Raw genomic sequence first — 16,346 nt, 5'->3', positions numbered from 1 at the left:
CATCCTTTTAAATCACATTTGGTAATTAAACTCAGCAAGGATAATGATGTGAAAAAAATAAAAAATAAATAAATAAATAAATAAATAAAAATAAAAAAGTCCAAAATAATGTTAAAGTTTAATGTATTATGGGACATTTCTTTCAAACTGAGCTTTTATCCTGTCCTGTGTTTACGCTTTAAATCGCGGACTTTTATTGTGTATTTGAAGTACTGTGGGACTTTTATTCTGCCCCGGTCCGTTGTTCCGCTCATATGGCTAAAGATGGCGAGCGCATCGGGCCCCGTTTCTGCTCTCTGGACCGAGATTAACCGCTGCGGACAGAACGGCGACTTTGTTAGAGCCCTGAAAGCTGTCAACAAAAGTAATATGAAAACATCTTAATCATATCTTTGTCCAGATTTCTCTTACTGTAGATAAAAACACTGTTTAGCTCCATGTCTCCCGTAGCGTGCGTCTAACCTGCCGTTAGCCAATGTCGGTTTTCTATATAAATGTAATATTTTATTGAGTCAACTGAGATGTTTATTTTAATAATACAACTATTGAGAAGCTCTTAAAGAGTGTGATGACAGTCTTCAAGACTTTCAGGTGTTTTGAAGGGTCTGTTCTTAGTGATTACGTGTCCTAAGGGGTTGGATTAAATGTAAACATGCTTTCAAATGCCTTCATCTTACATTTAACTTTAAAGATGTACAAGTACTAGTTTTTAAATATATACTTGATACTATCATTTTATTGTGTATGTATTGGTTTTTTTTTTTTTTTTGCAGTGATAATTGTATGTATATCAATGTAAAAATCGTTATTTGAGGTTTCACAATGATGTATCTATTTCTTTCTTTCTCCCTGTTTGCAGTTCTTCATGAAAATAAAGATGATGTGACTGCCCTGCGATGTAAAATCGTCTGTCTGATCCAGAATGGAGGTTTTAAAGAAGCCCTGAATGTCATGAACACTCACACTAAATCCCTGACCAGGTGAGATGGTCTAAAACACGTAGAGAGAAAAACAAGTCACTAGAAATAGCTTTCTACCCAGACACCTTTTAACATACTGTTATCTTCATTCTTTAGCTCTGTGTACAATAATCTTAATCACCTCACACACTAATCAGTGCTATCTGTATACATTTCTGAGGCCCCTTAATGATCGACATTATCTTTGCTGAAAAATTAAGCCAATTATAATGCCTTCTGTTATCAAATTGATCGTTTTTGTTTAAAAAAAAAGCCTTTTAAGCATGTGCTTCATGTGTCTTTTTGCTGTGAAATATTTACTGATTTGCATGAAGTGAATGTAAGAATAACTTTCATATTATTAGTAATATTTACTGTTACTGGAAGCAACTTGGGTTTACTTGATTGTCCGTAAATAATTTTTTTATTACATATGAACAAAAGGCTTTTGAGGAATGTTTATTTGTTCATCTCTCAATCTGTATGTTTTGATCATCAAACTAAGCATTTAAATATAATCTTACATATTGTTAGAGATGACTGATATTTATTTTGTTTTATGTATCTTGTATACAGTTGTAAAGATCGGATTTATTTACGTTACAGTCAGAATTTCATCTTATGTTTTGCCCATATAAACATCAGAATCTGTACCAAATTGCATATGTTGGCTCAAATTGGCACTCTGAATAAAATTATTTTATTATGAACTATCCTACATATTCTCACTGTATCAAGCTGTATGAGCATTAATATTTTAATGTATCATAAGATACACAACACAAAAACTTTTTTTGGATCAAGACAGTCGTTTGGACTTATCGGTAGTTGACCAGAAGAGACTTGGCTGACCAATATTTTATTAGTTGCATAAAAATACGAAAACAAAACATTCACAGGCTAAGGCATGCAGTTCGTGATGGACAGATCGTTAACTGCTGGTCTTTGGTAATACAATACATCAGGCAGGACAGCCAAATGTTTGCCTGTCATTCATCGAACTTAAATATGGCTTATCATCTAAAAATATGTAAATACTAGCAATTTTACATGGCTGCTCAATCTAATGTTAACGTAGGAAAGATGTTTGATATTGTGTCTGTGTGGAGTGTGGAAGCTGAACAGTAGCTCACTGCAGGACAGATGGAGGCACTCCTTGCTCTTAAAATAGAGTAATTTTTGCTCATACAGATAAGAGGAATACATCTTTCAAATCTGTAAAGACTTTAAACTTTGTTTGTGTGCACTCACAAATACTGTGCTTTTGTAAAATAATAAAAGCAACATAGTGCACTTTCTGCCATCTCTGTGAACTTGAGCGTGTAACGCTGTGTATGTCTTTGCCTTACAGACATTAAAAATATATTTATAGAGAGTGAAATATCTTTCAAATGAACCAGTTCAAATGGAAAAAACAAATATTCTCAGATTATGTAATCTGTATGAAACAAGGTGCATGCTCCTGAGATGAGTCAGTTTCGCCAACGTCATCACTGACAAACAGAAAACAAAGAATTGTTAAAATGTTAATGCAGTTTCATTAATGTTTTTCACTGACACATTCACAATCATTACTTCTGCCATGCGCTGTGGCAAACTTTCTGTGTACTTGTGCGTTTAGACTATGCAGGCAATTAAAGGCTCATTATAATGATTTAAATGCTTTATTAATAAGCTACTAATCGACCAGAAAAATCCTTAGTCGAGGGCAGCCCTAGTGTAAAGTTTTGTCTTAAGTTAAAAAAAGTTACATTAAAAACAATGTATTATTGCACATTACTTTATTCTAATGAACACAAAAGACATTTGGCTGGTTCATATGTGTTGAAATCAGGTTTGTTCAGTATACAGTGCAGTTTATATATACAGTAACATTTACATTAGCATGCTTCTAGGAGTTGCTGAATTTGGTGGAGGTTTCTGTCCTTTTCTGCATCCTTTTTCAATGTAATAAAAATTATTCATTGTATTTTGTGTCTTTAGTGACATGATCGGGTTCGAGAAGGCCTACTGTGAATACCGTCTGAACAGGGTGGACCACGCTTTGAAAACTATCCAGGGGATCCCAGAGCAGACAGACAAAATCAAGGAGCTCTACGGCCAAGTGGTGAGAGTCGTGTAGTTTGTGTCAGCATTTGCTGTTTATCAGTGTTCAAGAGGTTTGCTTTTCATGTCCGAATGCACAAGTCGATGCAGTTGTGTGTGTAGTTGTACAGACTGGAGCGGTATGACGAGTGTCTGGCCGTTTATAAAGACATGATCAGAAACACTCAGGACGATTATGAAGAGGAGAGGAAGACGAATCTGTCGGCTGTATTAGCGGCTCAGAGCACCTGGGAGAACACGTCTGCGGTGAGGAACGCACATCATCTGTGGAAATGTGTTGTTTTGCTTTAAGTGGTTGTGTCTTACCTTTCTTTCATCTTTGGTTTGTATTCAGGAGGATCTGGGTTTACCGGAGAGCTCATATGAGCTGTGCTACAACGCTGCCTGCTGCCTGATTGGTCAAGGGCAGCTCACCCAGGCCATGCAGAAACTGCAGAAGGCTGAAGGTCAGAGGTCATTCCTTTATTGTAGAGTTATACCAGAGATTGCAAACTATGGGTTTGTATCATTGGAGAAAGCTAATAGTCAACACAGATCATATGCATCATTACTCATATAAATACTTGATATGCATGCTCCAAAAATATATATTCAAATAGAAAACAGGCATTTCAAATAGTACCGGTAGTAATATTTCGCAATATTATAAAATAATTGTGGTTAAATATGCATTGGAAAAATGCCTTCTTGATGAAGTCCATCTCTCTATAACATCCAGAGATCAGAGGGGTCTTCTTACGAAGTGTGTTTTAAATTAACATGCTTCTCACATCCTGTGGGAGTGTGCTGAACTGCTGGGAAGTCATGTTGTGCAATCCAAACCAGGCAGATTATTTACTGTCAGAAAAACCTCAAATAGGCATTTTCAGTTTTAGGTTTGGCTCATAAAATCTGTGGGTGGTAAAGTGCTTCCTTGTTTTGTTTCTGTTTATGAATGAAAGTTAGCGTTAAATCTCTCCTGCAACTGTGTGTAATAACGAGGTTCTATCACACTAGTCACGGATCACTAATGCTGTGCCAGCTTTGATAAAATTAGCTCTGCGAGACACCTACACAGTTTCGCTTTGAGTCTCGGCAGCTTTTAAGAATAACGTGAGTTGGCTGAGAAAAACATGAATGAGTCAATCAGTTTGTGATTTATTTATTTGTTCTCTTTGTGTTTTCCAGAGTTGTGTAGGAAGTCTTTGGCTGAGGATTCTGTGAGTAATTAATCTATATTTGTGATCTGATGTGCTTGCAACACTTACATGCTTTCATTATTGGGTTTTGCTAACTTAAGCATTACATGCACCACCTTAATAGGGATTTCAATCAATACCTCAAATAATGCGGAGCTATTATTTGATTGATTTGTTGCCATACATTGTGAATCATTTAGGATGTGACGGAGGAGGATGTTGAAGCTGAACTGGCCATCATTCACTCTCAGATGGCTTATGTGATGCAGCTACAGGGCAGAACCGAAGACGCCCTTCAACTCTACAATCAAGTCATTAAACTCAAGTGTGTGTTACAGACTGCACATTTAAAATACTCAACAGGGGTCCTAATGGAAATGTACTCTAAATTTGGAGAAATGTAGCATTACATCACTTGCTCATCAATGGATCTTCTGCAGTGAATGGGTGCCGTCAGAACGAGAGCCCAAACAGCTGATAAAAACATCATGATAATCCACATGACTTCAGTCCATCAATTAATTTAGACGTTTGTGAGAAACAAATCCATCATTAAGGGGTTTTTCACTTCAGACCATTACCTCCAACTAAAAGAGATTTCTATCCATATTATTGCTTTCCGCAGAAAAAAAGTCAGGAGTGGATTATGTACAGATCAAGAAACGTTTTTTGCCATTCTTTGGACTTATAATAATAAGTTTGAAGTTAGATGCTTCTTAATGATGGATTTGTTTCTTTGAAACACACAGCTTTTCTCTTCACAAGACATAAACTGATAAACTGGAGTTATGTGATTTTATCGTGGTGTTTTTATCAGCTGTTTGGACTCTCATTCTGACGGCACCCATCCACTGCAGAGGACCCATTAATGAGCAAGTGATGAAATTTCTAAAAAATGTGTTGCTAGGAAGAAACCAAGTCATCTACATCTTGAATGATCTTGAAACATTTTTGAGTAAACCATTTATTTAATAATCCAGCAAATAAATGCATGCTCATGTGATTAAAATGGGAAAAAAGTGCAGAAAATATTTATATAAAAATGTATTTAGTCTGTCTTTTAAGTAGTATCTTGTAATTCTAGTTTTTATTTATATCACTATCATTTAATTCTATTCTAATCATTTATTTATCTTGCTGCTTTGAATCACATTGGATTTAAGAACATTTCTTCTGATTGATATGTTAAGGTTGCCAGATTAGACTCACAGTGAGTTTGTGTGTTTGTCTTTGCGTCCAGGCCGACTGATGTTGGTCTGCTGGCTGTGACTGCCAATAACATCATCACCATTAACAAGGTAAATAATATAAAGCAAAACTCTCTCATATCCTTCTTCGCATGCCTGAAGGGCAGATCTTGTCAGCTGAATGTTAATTGAGACCCTCAGCTTGTTTGTAAGCGCTGTTTTTATCTGTGCTCTTCCAGGACCAAAACGTGTTTGACTCTAAGAAGAAGGTGAAACTGACCAGTGCTGAAGGGGTTGAGCACAAACTGGCCAAAAAACAGCTGCAGGCCATTGAGATCAACAAAGCCCTGTTGGCTATGTACACTAACCAGGTTTGTTTCGAACAGTATATGCTTTCTCCATGATTGTTTCTGATGGATGTGACCTCTGACTTCTCGACTGTTGCCCCTTAGGCCGATCAGTGCAATAAGATGTTGGCAAGCTTGCAGACCCAGAATCCAGGGCACCCAAGACCGGTTCTGATCAAGGTGGCTCAGCTATGCCGAGAAAAACAGCATAACAAAGCCATAGAGCTCTTACAGGTACTTTGTCCTACTGACTCTTTCATTTCTGCTATCTGTGGTTTTCTGTAATCGTTTCCGTCTCCCCTACAGCGGTTCTCGGATCAACACCCTGAAAGCGCTTCTGGAATCAAACTCACCATGGCACAGCTGTATGTGACGCAAGGTACGGATACAAACCAAACACACAGAGAGCACACTGAACCTACAAGGATATTTGAAATCTAATCGATGTGTACAATCTAACAGGTCATGTGACCAAAGCCTGTGACATCCTGAAGTCCATAGACGAGATGAAGTATAAACCAGGAATGGTGAGATTTAATTTCCTTGTGCTTATTTTTGAAGGGACTTACGAAGGCTGTAAGTGAATTAAGATTTAAAAAAAGTTATAATATTTTTAGTTAATATAAACTATGTAGTGAAGTCAAAATATGAGTGTTTAAGGAAATCATTAAATGCATTCTTTGCTATATTTATTTGTGAATATTATTATAATTATTATTTATTTTAATTTTTATGTTATTGATGTTTTGGCAGTCCTTTGGCTCTATATATTTTTAAATGTTATCCTGTGTTTTTGAGTAGCTTTCTGCCCTGGTCACGATGTACACGCATGAAGAGGACATTGACAGTGCGATTGACGTCTTCACTCAAGCGATCCAGTACTATCAGTCAGAGCAGGTAAACCAGAGCCGTGGAGCTTCAGCCACACTTTATTAGCTCAGAACTGCAGAATTATATTTTAATCTACCTGCTCTCAGCCGGGGTCTGCGATCCACCTCTCTCTGGTGCGGGAGGCTGCCAACTACAAGCTGAAACACGGCCGGAAGAAAGAGGCCACCAGTGATCTGGAGCAGCTGTGGAAACAAAACACGAATGACGTCCACACGCTGGCCCAGCTCATCTCTGCATACTCACTCGTGGATCAAGACAAGGCCAAAGCGTATCCTCAAACATGCCGGTTTTGTACAGTAACACCACTCAGATCTCAGCAGGAAGGTTTCCTTCTACTTGACTGTACATTTACTTTGCTTTTCAGAAGGACTCAAATGCTGTATGTTATTGCACTATATATTCTCGTGTTTTCCTGAGTGCTTGGTTTTATTCAGTCTGAGTAAGCATCTGCCTTCCCCGGACACCATGTCCTTCAATGTGGACGTTGATGAACTGGAGAACTCGCACGGAGCCACGTATATCAGGAAGAAAGCTGCTAAAGTCGTGGGCGAAAGCCAGCCTAAAGAACAGGGGTAACGCACACCTTCATTTTGAAACTAATTTACATTTGAGACAGAATCCAGTCCATCTGAACACATCAGTGCAGTAAACCTGGTGCTGTTTGTGTCCATAATAATCACAAATATGCAAGCAGGGATTTCCAAACAAGGGTTGCATTTTGGGAAAACAATGGGTGTTCGATTAAGTTTACAGAATTTCCAACAAGTCTAGATAGAAGTTATAAGCGTTTAACCAGTATTCTTGAATAAAAAAAGGATCTGAACATTTGAAAGTGAAGAATTTAAAACATACATTTTTGTATTTTAACCTGCAGTGTAAAAAAATATATTTATAATTAGACTTATAATTATTAATATTTATTTTATTTTAACAGGACAGTTGTAATTAGTATATTTCTATATTAATTTGTAAAATTAGTTAAAATCTAAAAAACTTGAAAGATTAAATAGATAAAAAATAAAATAAACACACACACACACACACACACATATATATATATATATATATATATATATATATATAATAATTCTAATGAAAAAAGCAAAATAAAACACTATTGTTTGTACACTTTAATAATTAAATGAATTGAATTATTAAAATATTACATTCAAATCTCAAGGGGGCTTTAAGTTAATATATTATGTCTAAGGGGATTGGCTCACAAAAATGTCTGGTCTACATGAAAGCACTTGATATTTCTAGCCGGTATTTACAGTTCTTTTGCTCTCTTGTTCATTTAACACATTGATCTTTTTTTATTTCAGTCCAGGGGATGTTAAAAAGAAGAAGAAAAAGAAGAAAGGTATGTCTGCTGCTGTTCTTCTAGTATTTCATTAGCACTGGCAAAGAATACAAAGTTGTTCATATTTTTGTACTCAGGTAAACTGCCCAAGAACTACGACCCCAAATCGACCCCTGACCCGGAGCGCTGGCTGCCGATGCGAGAGCGGTCGTACTACCGTGGCAAGAAGAAGGGCAAGAAGAAGGAGCAGGTCGGCCGCGGCACACAGGGAGCGACATCTGGAGCATGTGCCGAGCTGTAAGTGTGCATACTGCTTTTAATGCAGCTTATACTACTGCATGCCAGGGTTGTTTTAGGAGCATCTTTTTGTTTTCATTAATTTAAAAAAAAAAAAACTTTTAATTCAATTTCAGTAGAAGTTTTAGTCATTTTGTTGTTTTAAATTGAGGTTTTACTTTACATCTGTAAAGTTATCAGCAATTTTTGTTTTATTTTCATACATTAGTAACTCAACTACATTTAAATGAGATGTTGATTTAGCCACTAGGTGAAATAAGGGTCATTTTACATTTAAGTACTGAATATTAATAATCATTATCATGTATTTACTAGTTTAGGCTAAGTTGGATGTAATTATGCATAAATTACTGTTATTAATAAAGAAAGAACATGTAAGGTGTAACAAGAACATTGCAAAATACTCTTTATCTCAAGTAACACAAATGATGAACTGTGACCCTGCTGAATGCACACAGCACCAATGCAATACAACACATCAGTACAGTAAGTTTGCTGATGTTTGTGACTATAATAATCACAAATAACAATCAAGGTTTTCCAAACAAGGGTTGCATTTTGCACATTGTGCATTTGATTAACTTTACTTAAAGATTTGCACAATTTCCAACATGACTGGATAGACGTTAACAGCGTTTCACCAGTATTTTTGCACAAACAAGGCCTTGAAACTTTTAAAGTGAAGAATTTAAGACAAATATTAGTATTTTAACCTGCAATGTAAATTTTTAAAATATATATATATATATATATATATATATATATATATATATATATATATATATATATATATAGCCTATATATATAAATAGCCCTATATTATTTTTTTTTTACAAATGAACTGGAAGCAACATTAGAAATACGTTTGGTGTGTGTTTTTCAGTGACGCCAGTAAAGTAGCCAGCAGTCCGCCCACCTCCCCTCGTCCCGGCTCAGGAACAGGCACCGCCACGAGCACCGCGCTTCCCCCGCGACAACAGAAACCTGCTGCGGCCGGAGCCACTCGCAAGAAGGCTCCGCAGAAGAAGAAAGGAGGGAAGGGAGGATGGTAGATAGAGAGAGGGAGGCGAAACGATTTTATCTAATATTTGGTTTGCTTTGTTTTGAAACTCTGAGAAACATTTGTAATAATAAAGATGCCACCTGCTCCAGTGTCCTGGAGGATGAAATGCAAACGTTTTAGTCATTCAATTCTGAAGGATGAGGAAAAGGAATGTGATTTTTGTGGTGTCGTTTGGATGAATTGGGAATCCGTTGTCAGTGCATTTTTATTTTTTTACCATCCAATCCACATGCATTACTATCTATGTTAAAGAGTCTGTGGCATTTCTCCTTTGCTCTTTTTTTTTTTTTTTTTATATTAGCTTTTTTTGCCCCCACCCCCCATATGTTCTGGACCTGGATGATTTCTCTGTCTTTTGTCACTGCTTGGTTCATGAATGCTTAATAAAGCAAGTGGCTGTTCATGCAAAGCTGAGATATTTATTTTTTAAATCCAGTGCTCAAACTCTGATTATAATTTTGAACAAACTCTCCTCAGAAACAGATCTCCAGTGTTATGTCTTAATAAAGAGATTCCTGGAAAAAGCAATGAACTCTGAATGTAAATGTGTGCATGTTTATTTAGATAAAGCCTAATTTTCATTTTTAAACCATTTCACTAAACGTAATATAATGCAATTGTAAAACAGTAGATTTATTACTTGCAGAAACCACAGTTAGTTCTACTTGCTTTATCTGTCTTTGTAATTTTAAATACTGGTGGATTTTTTTTTTTTTTTTAAGATTTGGAAAATTTTTGTGAAAATAAATGCACTGTAAAGCTCAAATCTTGATGGGATTTTTTTTATTTTAGATGTCATGTCAGAAAAGTCAGAAAGACCTTTATTACCAAGTATGATCACACGCACAAGGAATCTAACTTAAGACTGGAGCTCCCAGTGCAGAAGAAAGTACAGACAAAGTGCAACATACATAACGCAGTAGAAATGGAATATAACACTAATAAGGAAATCTAATAAAAATAAATAAATAATGCACTATCTACAGATGTAGAAGTGTGAAAAAATTTGCAGATACAGGTGCATCTCGGTAAATTAAAATGTTGTGGAAAAGTTCATTTATTTAATTATTCCTATAAAATTGTGAAACTCGTGTATTAAATAAATTCAATGCACACAGACTGAAGTAGTTTTAAGTCTTTGGTTCTTTTAATTGTGATGATTTTGGCTCCCATTTCACAAAAACCCACCAATTCACGATTTCAACAAATTAGAATATGGTGACAATCAGCTAATCAACTCAAAACACCTGTTTGGTTCACTAGGCTACACAATCATGGGGAAGACTGCTGATCCGACAGTTGTCCAGAAGACAATCATTGACACCCTTCACAAAGAGGGTAAGCCACAAACATTCGTTGCCAAAGAAGCTGGCTGTTCACAGAGTGCTGTATCCAAGCATGTTAATAGAGAGTTGAGCGGAAGGGAAAAGTGTGGAAGAAAAAGATACACAACCAACAGAGGACTGTCAAACAAAATCAATTCAAGAATTTGAGTGAACTTTACAAGGAATTGACTGAGGCTGGGGTCAAGGCATCAAGAGCCACCACACACAGACGTGTCAAGGAATTTGGATACAGTTGTCGTATTCCTCTTGTTAAGCCACTCCTAAGGTGTCTTACCTGGGCTAAGGTGAAGAAGAACTGGACTGTTGCCATTCGTCCAAAGTCCTCTTTTCAAATGAGAACATGCTTTGTATTTCATTTGGAAACCAAGGTCCTAGAGTCTGAATGAAGGCTTGAGAAGCTCATAGCCCAAGTTGCTTGAAGTCCAGTGTTAAGTTTCCACAGTCTGTGATGATTTGGGGTCAGTGTTATCTGCTGGTGTTGGTCCATTGTTGTTATTTTGAAACCAAAGTCACTGCACCCATTTACCAAGAAATCTTGGAGCACTTCATGCTTCCTTCTGCTGACCAGCTTTTTGAAGATGCTGATTTCTTTTTCCAGCAGGATTTGGCACCTGTCCACACTGCCAAAAGCACCAAAAGTTGGTTAAATGACCGTGGTGTTGGTGTGCTTGACTGGTCAGCAAACTCACCAGACCTGAACCCCAGAGAGAATCTATGGAGTATTGTCAAGAGGAAGATGAGAAACAAGAGACCAAAAAATGCAGCTAAATGAGCTGAAGGCCACTGTCAAAGAAACCTGGGCTTCCATCCCACCTCAGCAGTGCCACAAACTGATCGCCTCCATGCCACACTGAATTGAGGAAGTAATTAGAGCAAAATGAGCCCCTACCAAGTATTGAATGTACAGTAAATGAACATTCTTTCCAGAAGGCCAACAATTCAGTAAAAATGTTTTTTATTGGTCTTATGAATTATTCTAATTTGTTGAGATAGTGAATTGGTGGGTTTTTGTTAAATATGAGCCAAAATCATCACAAGAACCAAAGACTTAAACTACTTCAGTCTGTGTGCATTGACTTTATTTAATACAAGGTTTCACAATTTGAATTGAATTACTGAAATAAATTACCTTTTCCACAACATTTTAATTTATTCAGATGCACCTGTATGTGAACCTGGAGCACAAAACCATATGTAGCACAGGTATATTATTGCAAGAGCCAACAATACATTGCACGGGTCAAAATTATACTTTCATGGCAAAAAATAGTAGCATATTAAGATAATGTTCCATGAAGATATTTTGTAAATTTCCTACTGTAAATATATCAAAACTTAATTCTTGATTAGTAATATGCATTGCTAATGACTTAATTTGGAAAAATGTAACAGTGATTTTCTCAATATTCAGATTTTTTTTGCACCCTCTGATTCCAGATTTTCAAATAATTGTATCTCAGTCAAATATTGTCTGATCCTAATAAACCATACATCAATGGAAACTTTCAGATGATGTATAAATCTCAGTTTCAAATAGACCCTTATGACTAGTTCTGTGGTCCAGGGTCACAAATGCTGATTTACATTTAATGTAGAAATTCTATGTATAAATATGCCATTTATGATGTGATTATTTATGGACGTTTGAATTGTTCAGGATGAAGATAAAAAATGCTACGTCTGCGGGGGAAAAAAGAAAATTTTTATTCAGTACTATCGTCATTGTAGTCCTTTTTCATACAGAAATACGACAAAGTTAGGTATACTTTTAGTTTGTTGACTTTCTCTCACAGGTGATTGTGTATTTGTAGATGATATGTTTCTCCAGCAGGAGGCGCTGTGTGTGTCTGAGGCGAGCGCCCTCTGCTGGACCTGTCGTGAGTTACTTCAATCAAACATGTCACCGACGAGTGTGTGCCTTTAATTTAAAAAGACTGGCTCTCGGCGGCAAGTTAGTTTATCTCAGGAGATTACTTGAGCTTCAACTCCCGCTGGTTTAGATGAAGATCAAAATCTCTCGCGATCTGTTGTGATTACCTCACATCTCACGAGACCGCCGCTTTTGTTGTTGATCTCCAGGAAACGCAGAAGCTCGGGTAACACCTTTTCCGTTTTGGCGGAAAGACGTGAAATACATTTAGAGTTTTTATAAATCTGCAGGAGTAATCCGTTTTTCGCTCGCGTTATTTCCACTCGTCGTAAATATCGACCTCTGGAGTTTATAATCCACTTGTGGCTCCGCACCGAGGCTCGTGTGTGTCGGATCGCGTCCGGTGGCATGTAAAAAAAGTATCTCATTTGTTTATATTTAGCTTTCTTTGCTTTGGAGGCACGAAGTGAGCGTGAGTATGCCCGGTGCGCGCGAGATCGGGTTGGTGGGCGCCGCGCTCGCGCTCACGGGAGGAGTCGCGTGCGCTGTTTGCTATCTGATGAGTAGTAAAACACAAAAACCCCAGAAAACAGTCACAGAGGAGCTGAATGAGGACGGGAGCAGGAGAGAGCACGTGCATAAATCAACCAAGACCGAAACTGCACTAAAACCGCCCAAAATATCAGAGGTTTGTGGGTTAAGATCATAGACTGTAAAAACAGGTTTTGATCTAGTTTTATCCTCTTGGACATTATTTTATACCATTGTTTCTGTTGCACTCGAGGCCTCAATGCAATACGTTGTGCCATAATTAAGATAATTTCATTTTACAGTGACGTGTTTTGAAATGTCATTAATAAATATTATTATGATATTGTATAGTCTATCCATAGTCTATTAACAGGTGCTTAATAGACTATGCATATCTATATCCTATTAAGTAGTTAATTTATATACATTATCACAATATGAAATGCTAAAACTGCACGCTTTGTAAAAACATACCTGTAAATTTATCTAAACAATACATTTTTATATAGAATATTTAATATATATAGAAAACACTCGCAAAATAAATTCGCATGCAGTGTCTGCACTGTCGAGCATGGTGTGTAGATTAAATGAACTGCTTTTAGTTTATTGTGAGGACTGTAGTTGAATCCGTCTCGTTCTGTGTGTCAGTGTGACATGAAGCAGCTTTACTCTCCCATCAAGCTGTGATTTCAGTAAAGTGATGTCATGTTTGTTCTGTGTGTTGTGCAGCCCAAGACAGGAGGTACTCAGGTGCTGGTTTTGGGGCTGGACGGAGCAGGAAAGACTAGCTTACTGCACTGTTTTGCCACGGGCAGCCTGGAACAAGACGTGTCCCCCACTCAGGGCTTCAACGCCATCTCCATCAACAAGGAAGAGCTTCAGATCGAGTTCTTAGAGAGTAAATACAGCTCATTTACACACACATACTATAATTACTGTAGATCAAACAGCAACATGGTGCTTGCAACACCAAATTCATATAGTAGGTTTATTTTTGTTTTAAGTAAATCAATTGAAGGTTTTCATTAACACTATTCAAAAGGAGTATAGTGTGTAATTGTGTCTTTCGTGCTTCCTCTGTCCTGCAGTTGGAGGTATGGAGAATCTGCGTGATTACTGGCGGATGTATCTGTGTAAAGCGCGTGTGCTGGTGTTCGTGGTGGACTCGTCTGATCTCGAGCGATTCCCTCTGGCTAAACGTCTCCTGCACCAGCTCCTATCGGCTGACCCCTGCCTGCCTCTAGTGCTGCTCGCCAACAAGCAGGTGAGAGAGCGCTCGGTAATCTTCTCTCAGCACGATCCGTCTGAGAGAGTGCGTGCCAGGACCATCTGGACGCTCAGACGTGAGGTTAAGGTGCTGAGGCAGTGCGGCTTTTCCTGTTGACGCACCGAATGTTCTTGCAAACACATCTGGTGTGGCAGAAGGGCCTTAAAGTCAACCTGAAATCAAACTGGCGCAGGCATAGTTCCTGGTTATATTTGCTGGGATCCTGCAAGTGGACAATCATTCTAATAGGGTACATAATGCAAAAGTGTGCATTATGAAGGTCTGTTTTTGCAAAGTGAATGACATATCGCACACCCCTGTCCCTGGGGCCTGTACCATGAAGCAGGATTAGCCGGCTAGCCAGGAAAGATTCACTATAGTTTGCACCAATCCTGGGTTTAAGGTGCCATGAAAGTGACTTGGCTTTTAGCTGTGTTTGTTGCCATAGTAACTTACACTCCATGGCTAACCTGCTCTCAAACTGAAATCAGACCAATCAGATGTGAGCAAAGTCACACATGCCTGACACAAATAGTCCCTCCCCAGGTTTCTCTTGCTCCAAATTAAAGATCGCTAGTGCAAAAAAGTAAAAATTGTCTTGGTTTAATGAGAAATGCTTAGTTATTTTGTGATTTTATATAATTGTTATATGATTTATATATTATAAATCCATAACACACAAGCACTATTAGTTTAACAGTTATTATAAATCATTTATATAAAATGAATATTAATATATACAGATCAAATGTAATATAAATAAGCTGTAGAATCAATAGATAACACTATTTTGAAAATGACTACTTGTGATCTGACATGTTCAAGTCTCTATCGCTATATATTTTCAACTATATAAACTAATTTAGCTACTTTCGCTTGTGACTGCACTAATAGAGCAAGATGATTTATTTTATATGTCCTCTTTCATGTTTCATATGCCATTTCAATTAGTCATATTCTTCGTTTTCTGAACAGAAAATAAGTTTTAGATTTGAATCTTTGCTGGGTCTCTCACGAGAAGTAAATCAAACTTGCTTTCTGTTGGCCACTGATGTCACACATTCATCAAAGCCTGAGTTTACAAAAGAAAGTTGATCAGCATCATGATTCAAACAAAACTGGATTGGAGTGGTTTGGTTTTGTCAACTCAAAACTAATCCTGTAACTCTGAATTTGTTTAACCACCATCATGGTACAGGCCCCTAGTCTTCATTAGTGCATGTTTTTCTGTTATTGGAAACATGGTCCTCTCTCTCTCTCTCTCTCTCTCTCTCTCTCTCTCTCTCTCTCTCATGCAGGACGTCCCCGGGGCCCGTGGGATCACGGATCTTTACGAGGCGCTGGATTTGGGCAATGTTGGCGATGGGCACCGGCTCAGTGTGATTGGTACTCAGGTGAAGAAGGGAAAGTCTGAGGCCAACGCTGGTGTGCAAGACGCTCGTGACCTCATCATAGAGATGATGTCAGATTATTGACCACCAACTGTGTGTCCTAAAATAGTTTCCTTTGGTCACAATTATTTAGGGCTTTACAGTCACCAAAGAGTCTTCAAACCAAAATGACAACTAAACCGCCTGTGTTTGTAGTAGAAGAGAGTCTAGTGACACTAAAAATTTAAAGATCGCTTAAACTGAGGATGAAAATTGAGCATTTTGAAAAAGATGCCAAAGATAATCGTGGTTTTCAGTGCATCGCTGCTGCTGTTGTGATTGTAGATTATGGGATGTTTGAATATCAGTGAACTGATATGAAAGAATGTGTGTTTGTGCTGTTTTTGCTAGAGGATAAGATGCTTAAATTGGTTTATAATGTAACTTGCTGACTTGTCAGTAAGAAGAGTCTTTAATCAAAATGTCTGTGTATAATTTTTTAACTTGAAATTTCTGTCTTAAAATATGTCTTCTGTCTTTAAATGCCAGAAATCAAGTGAAGATTGAATAAAATTGGAGTGGGACTTTTGATAACCATTAAATATTAATTTAAATGACTGAATGTGTT

The 16,346-nt window shown here is 37.4% G+C and overlaps 2 protein-coding genes across 2 annotated transcripts; both read left to right on the top strand.

The window, feature by feature from the left end:
• The first annotated feature begins 218 nt into the window (after positions 1-218).
• Positions 219-9,870, top strand: srp72 (signal recognition particle 72). The gene is made up of 18 exons (XM_026280290.1): positions 219-364; positions 860-980; positions 2,943-3,066; positions 3,168-3,311; positions 3,400-3,511; positions 4,233-4,264; positions 4,444-4,568; positions 5,484-5,541; positions 5,670-5,801; positions 5,883-6,011; positions 6,084-6,156; positions 6,240-6,304; positions 6,579-6,674; positions 6,755-6,936; positions 7,103-7,240; positions 7,994-8,031; positions 8,109-8,268; positions 9,152-9,870. Exons 1-18 carry the CDS (start codon positions 265-267, stop codon positions 9,318-9,320), a joined length of 1,998 nt encoding a protein of 665 aa, XP_026136075.1. The 5' UTR covers positions 219-264; the 3' UTR covers positions 9,321-9,870.
• A 2,644-nt stretch (positions 9,871-12,514) lies between these two features.
• Positions 12,515-16,336, top strand: arl9 (ADP-ribosylation factor-like 9). Its single transcript, XM_026280289.1, has 4 exons — positions 12,515-13,235; positions 13,811-13,979; positions 14,170-14,345; positions 15,647-16,336. The coding sequence occupies exons 1-4, from the start codon at positions 13,026-13,028 to the stop codon at positions 15,821-15,823; spliced, it is 732 nt and encodes a 243-aa protein (XP_026136074.1). The 5' UTR covers positions 12,515-13,025; the 3' UTR covers positions 15,824-16,336.
• The last annotated feature ends 10 nt before the right edge of the window (positions 16,337-16,346 follow it).

The sequence above is a fragment of the Carassius auratus genome, chromosome 14 (genome assembly GCF_003368295.1).
Source record: "Carassius auratus strain Wakin chromosome 14, ASM336829v1, whole genome shotgun sequence".
Classification (NCBI taxonomy): Eukaryota; Metazoa; Chordata; class Actinopteri; order Cypriniformes; family Cyprinidae; genus Carassius; species Carassius auratus.
Note: the sequence above shows the minus strand (reverse complement) of the source record. Positions and strands in the feature narration are given on the sequence as shown.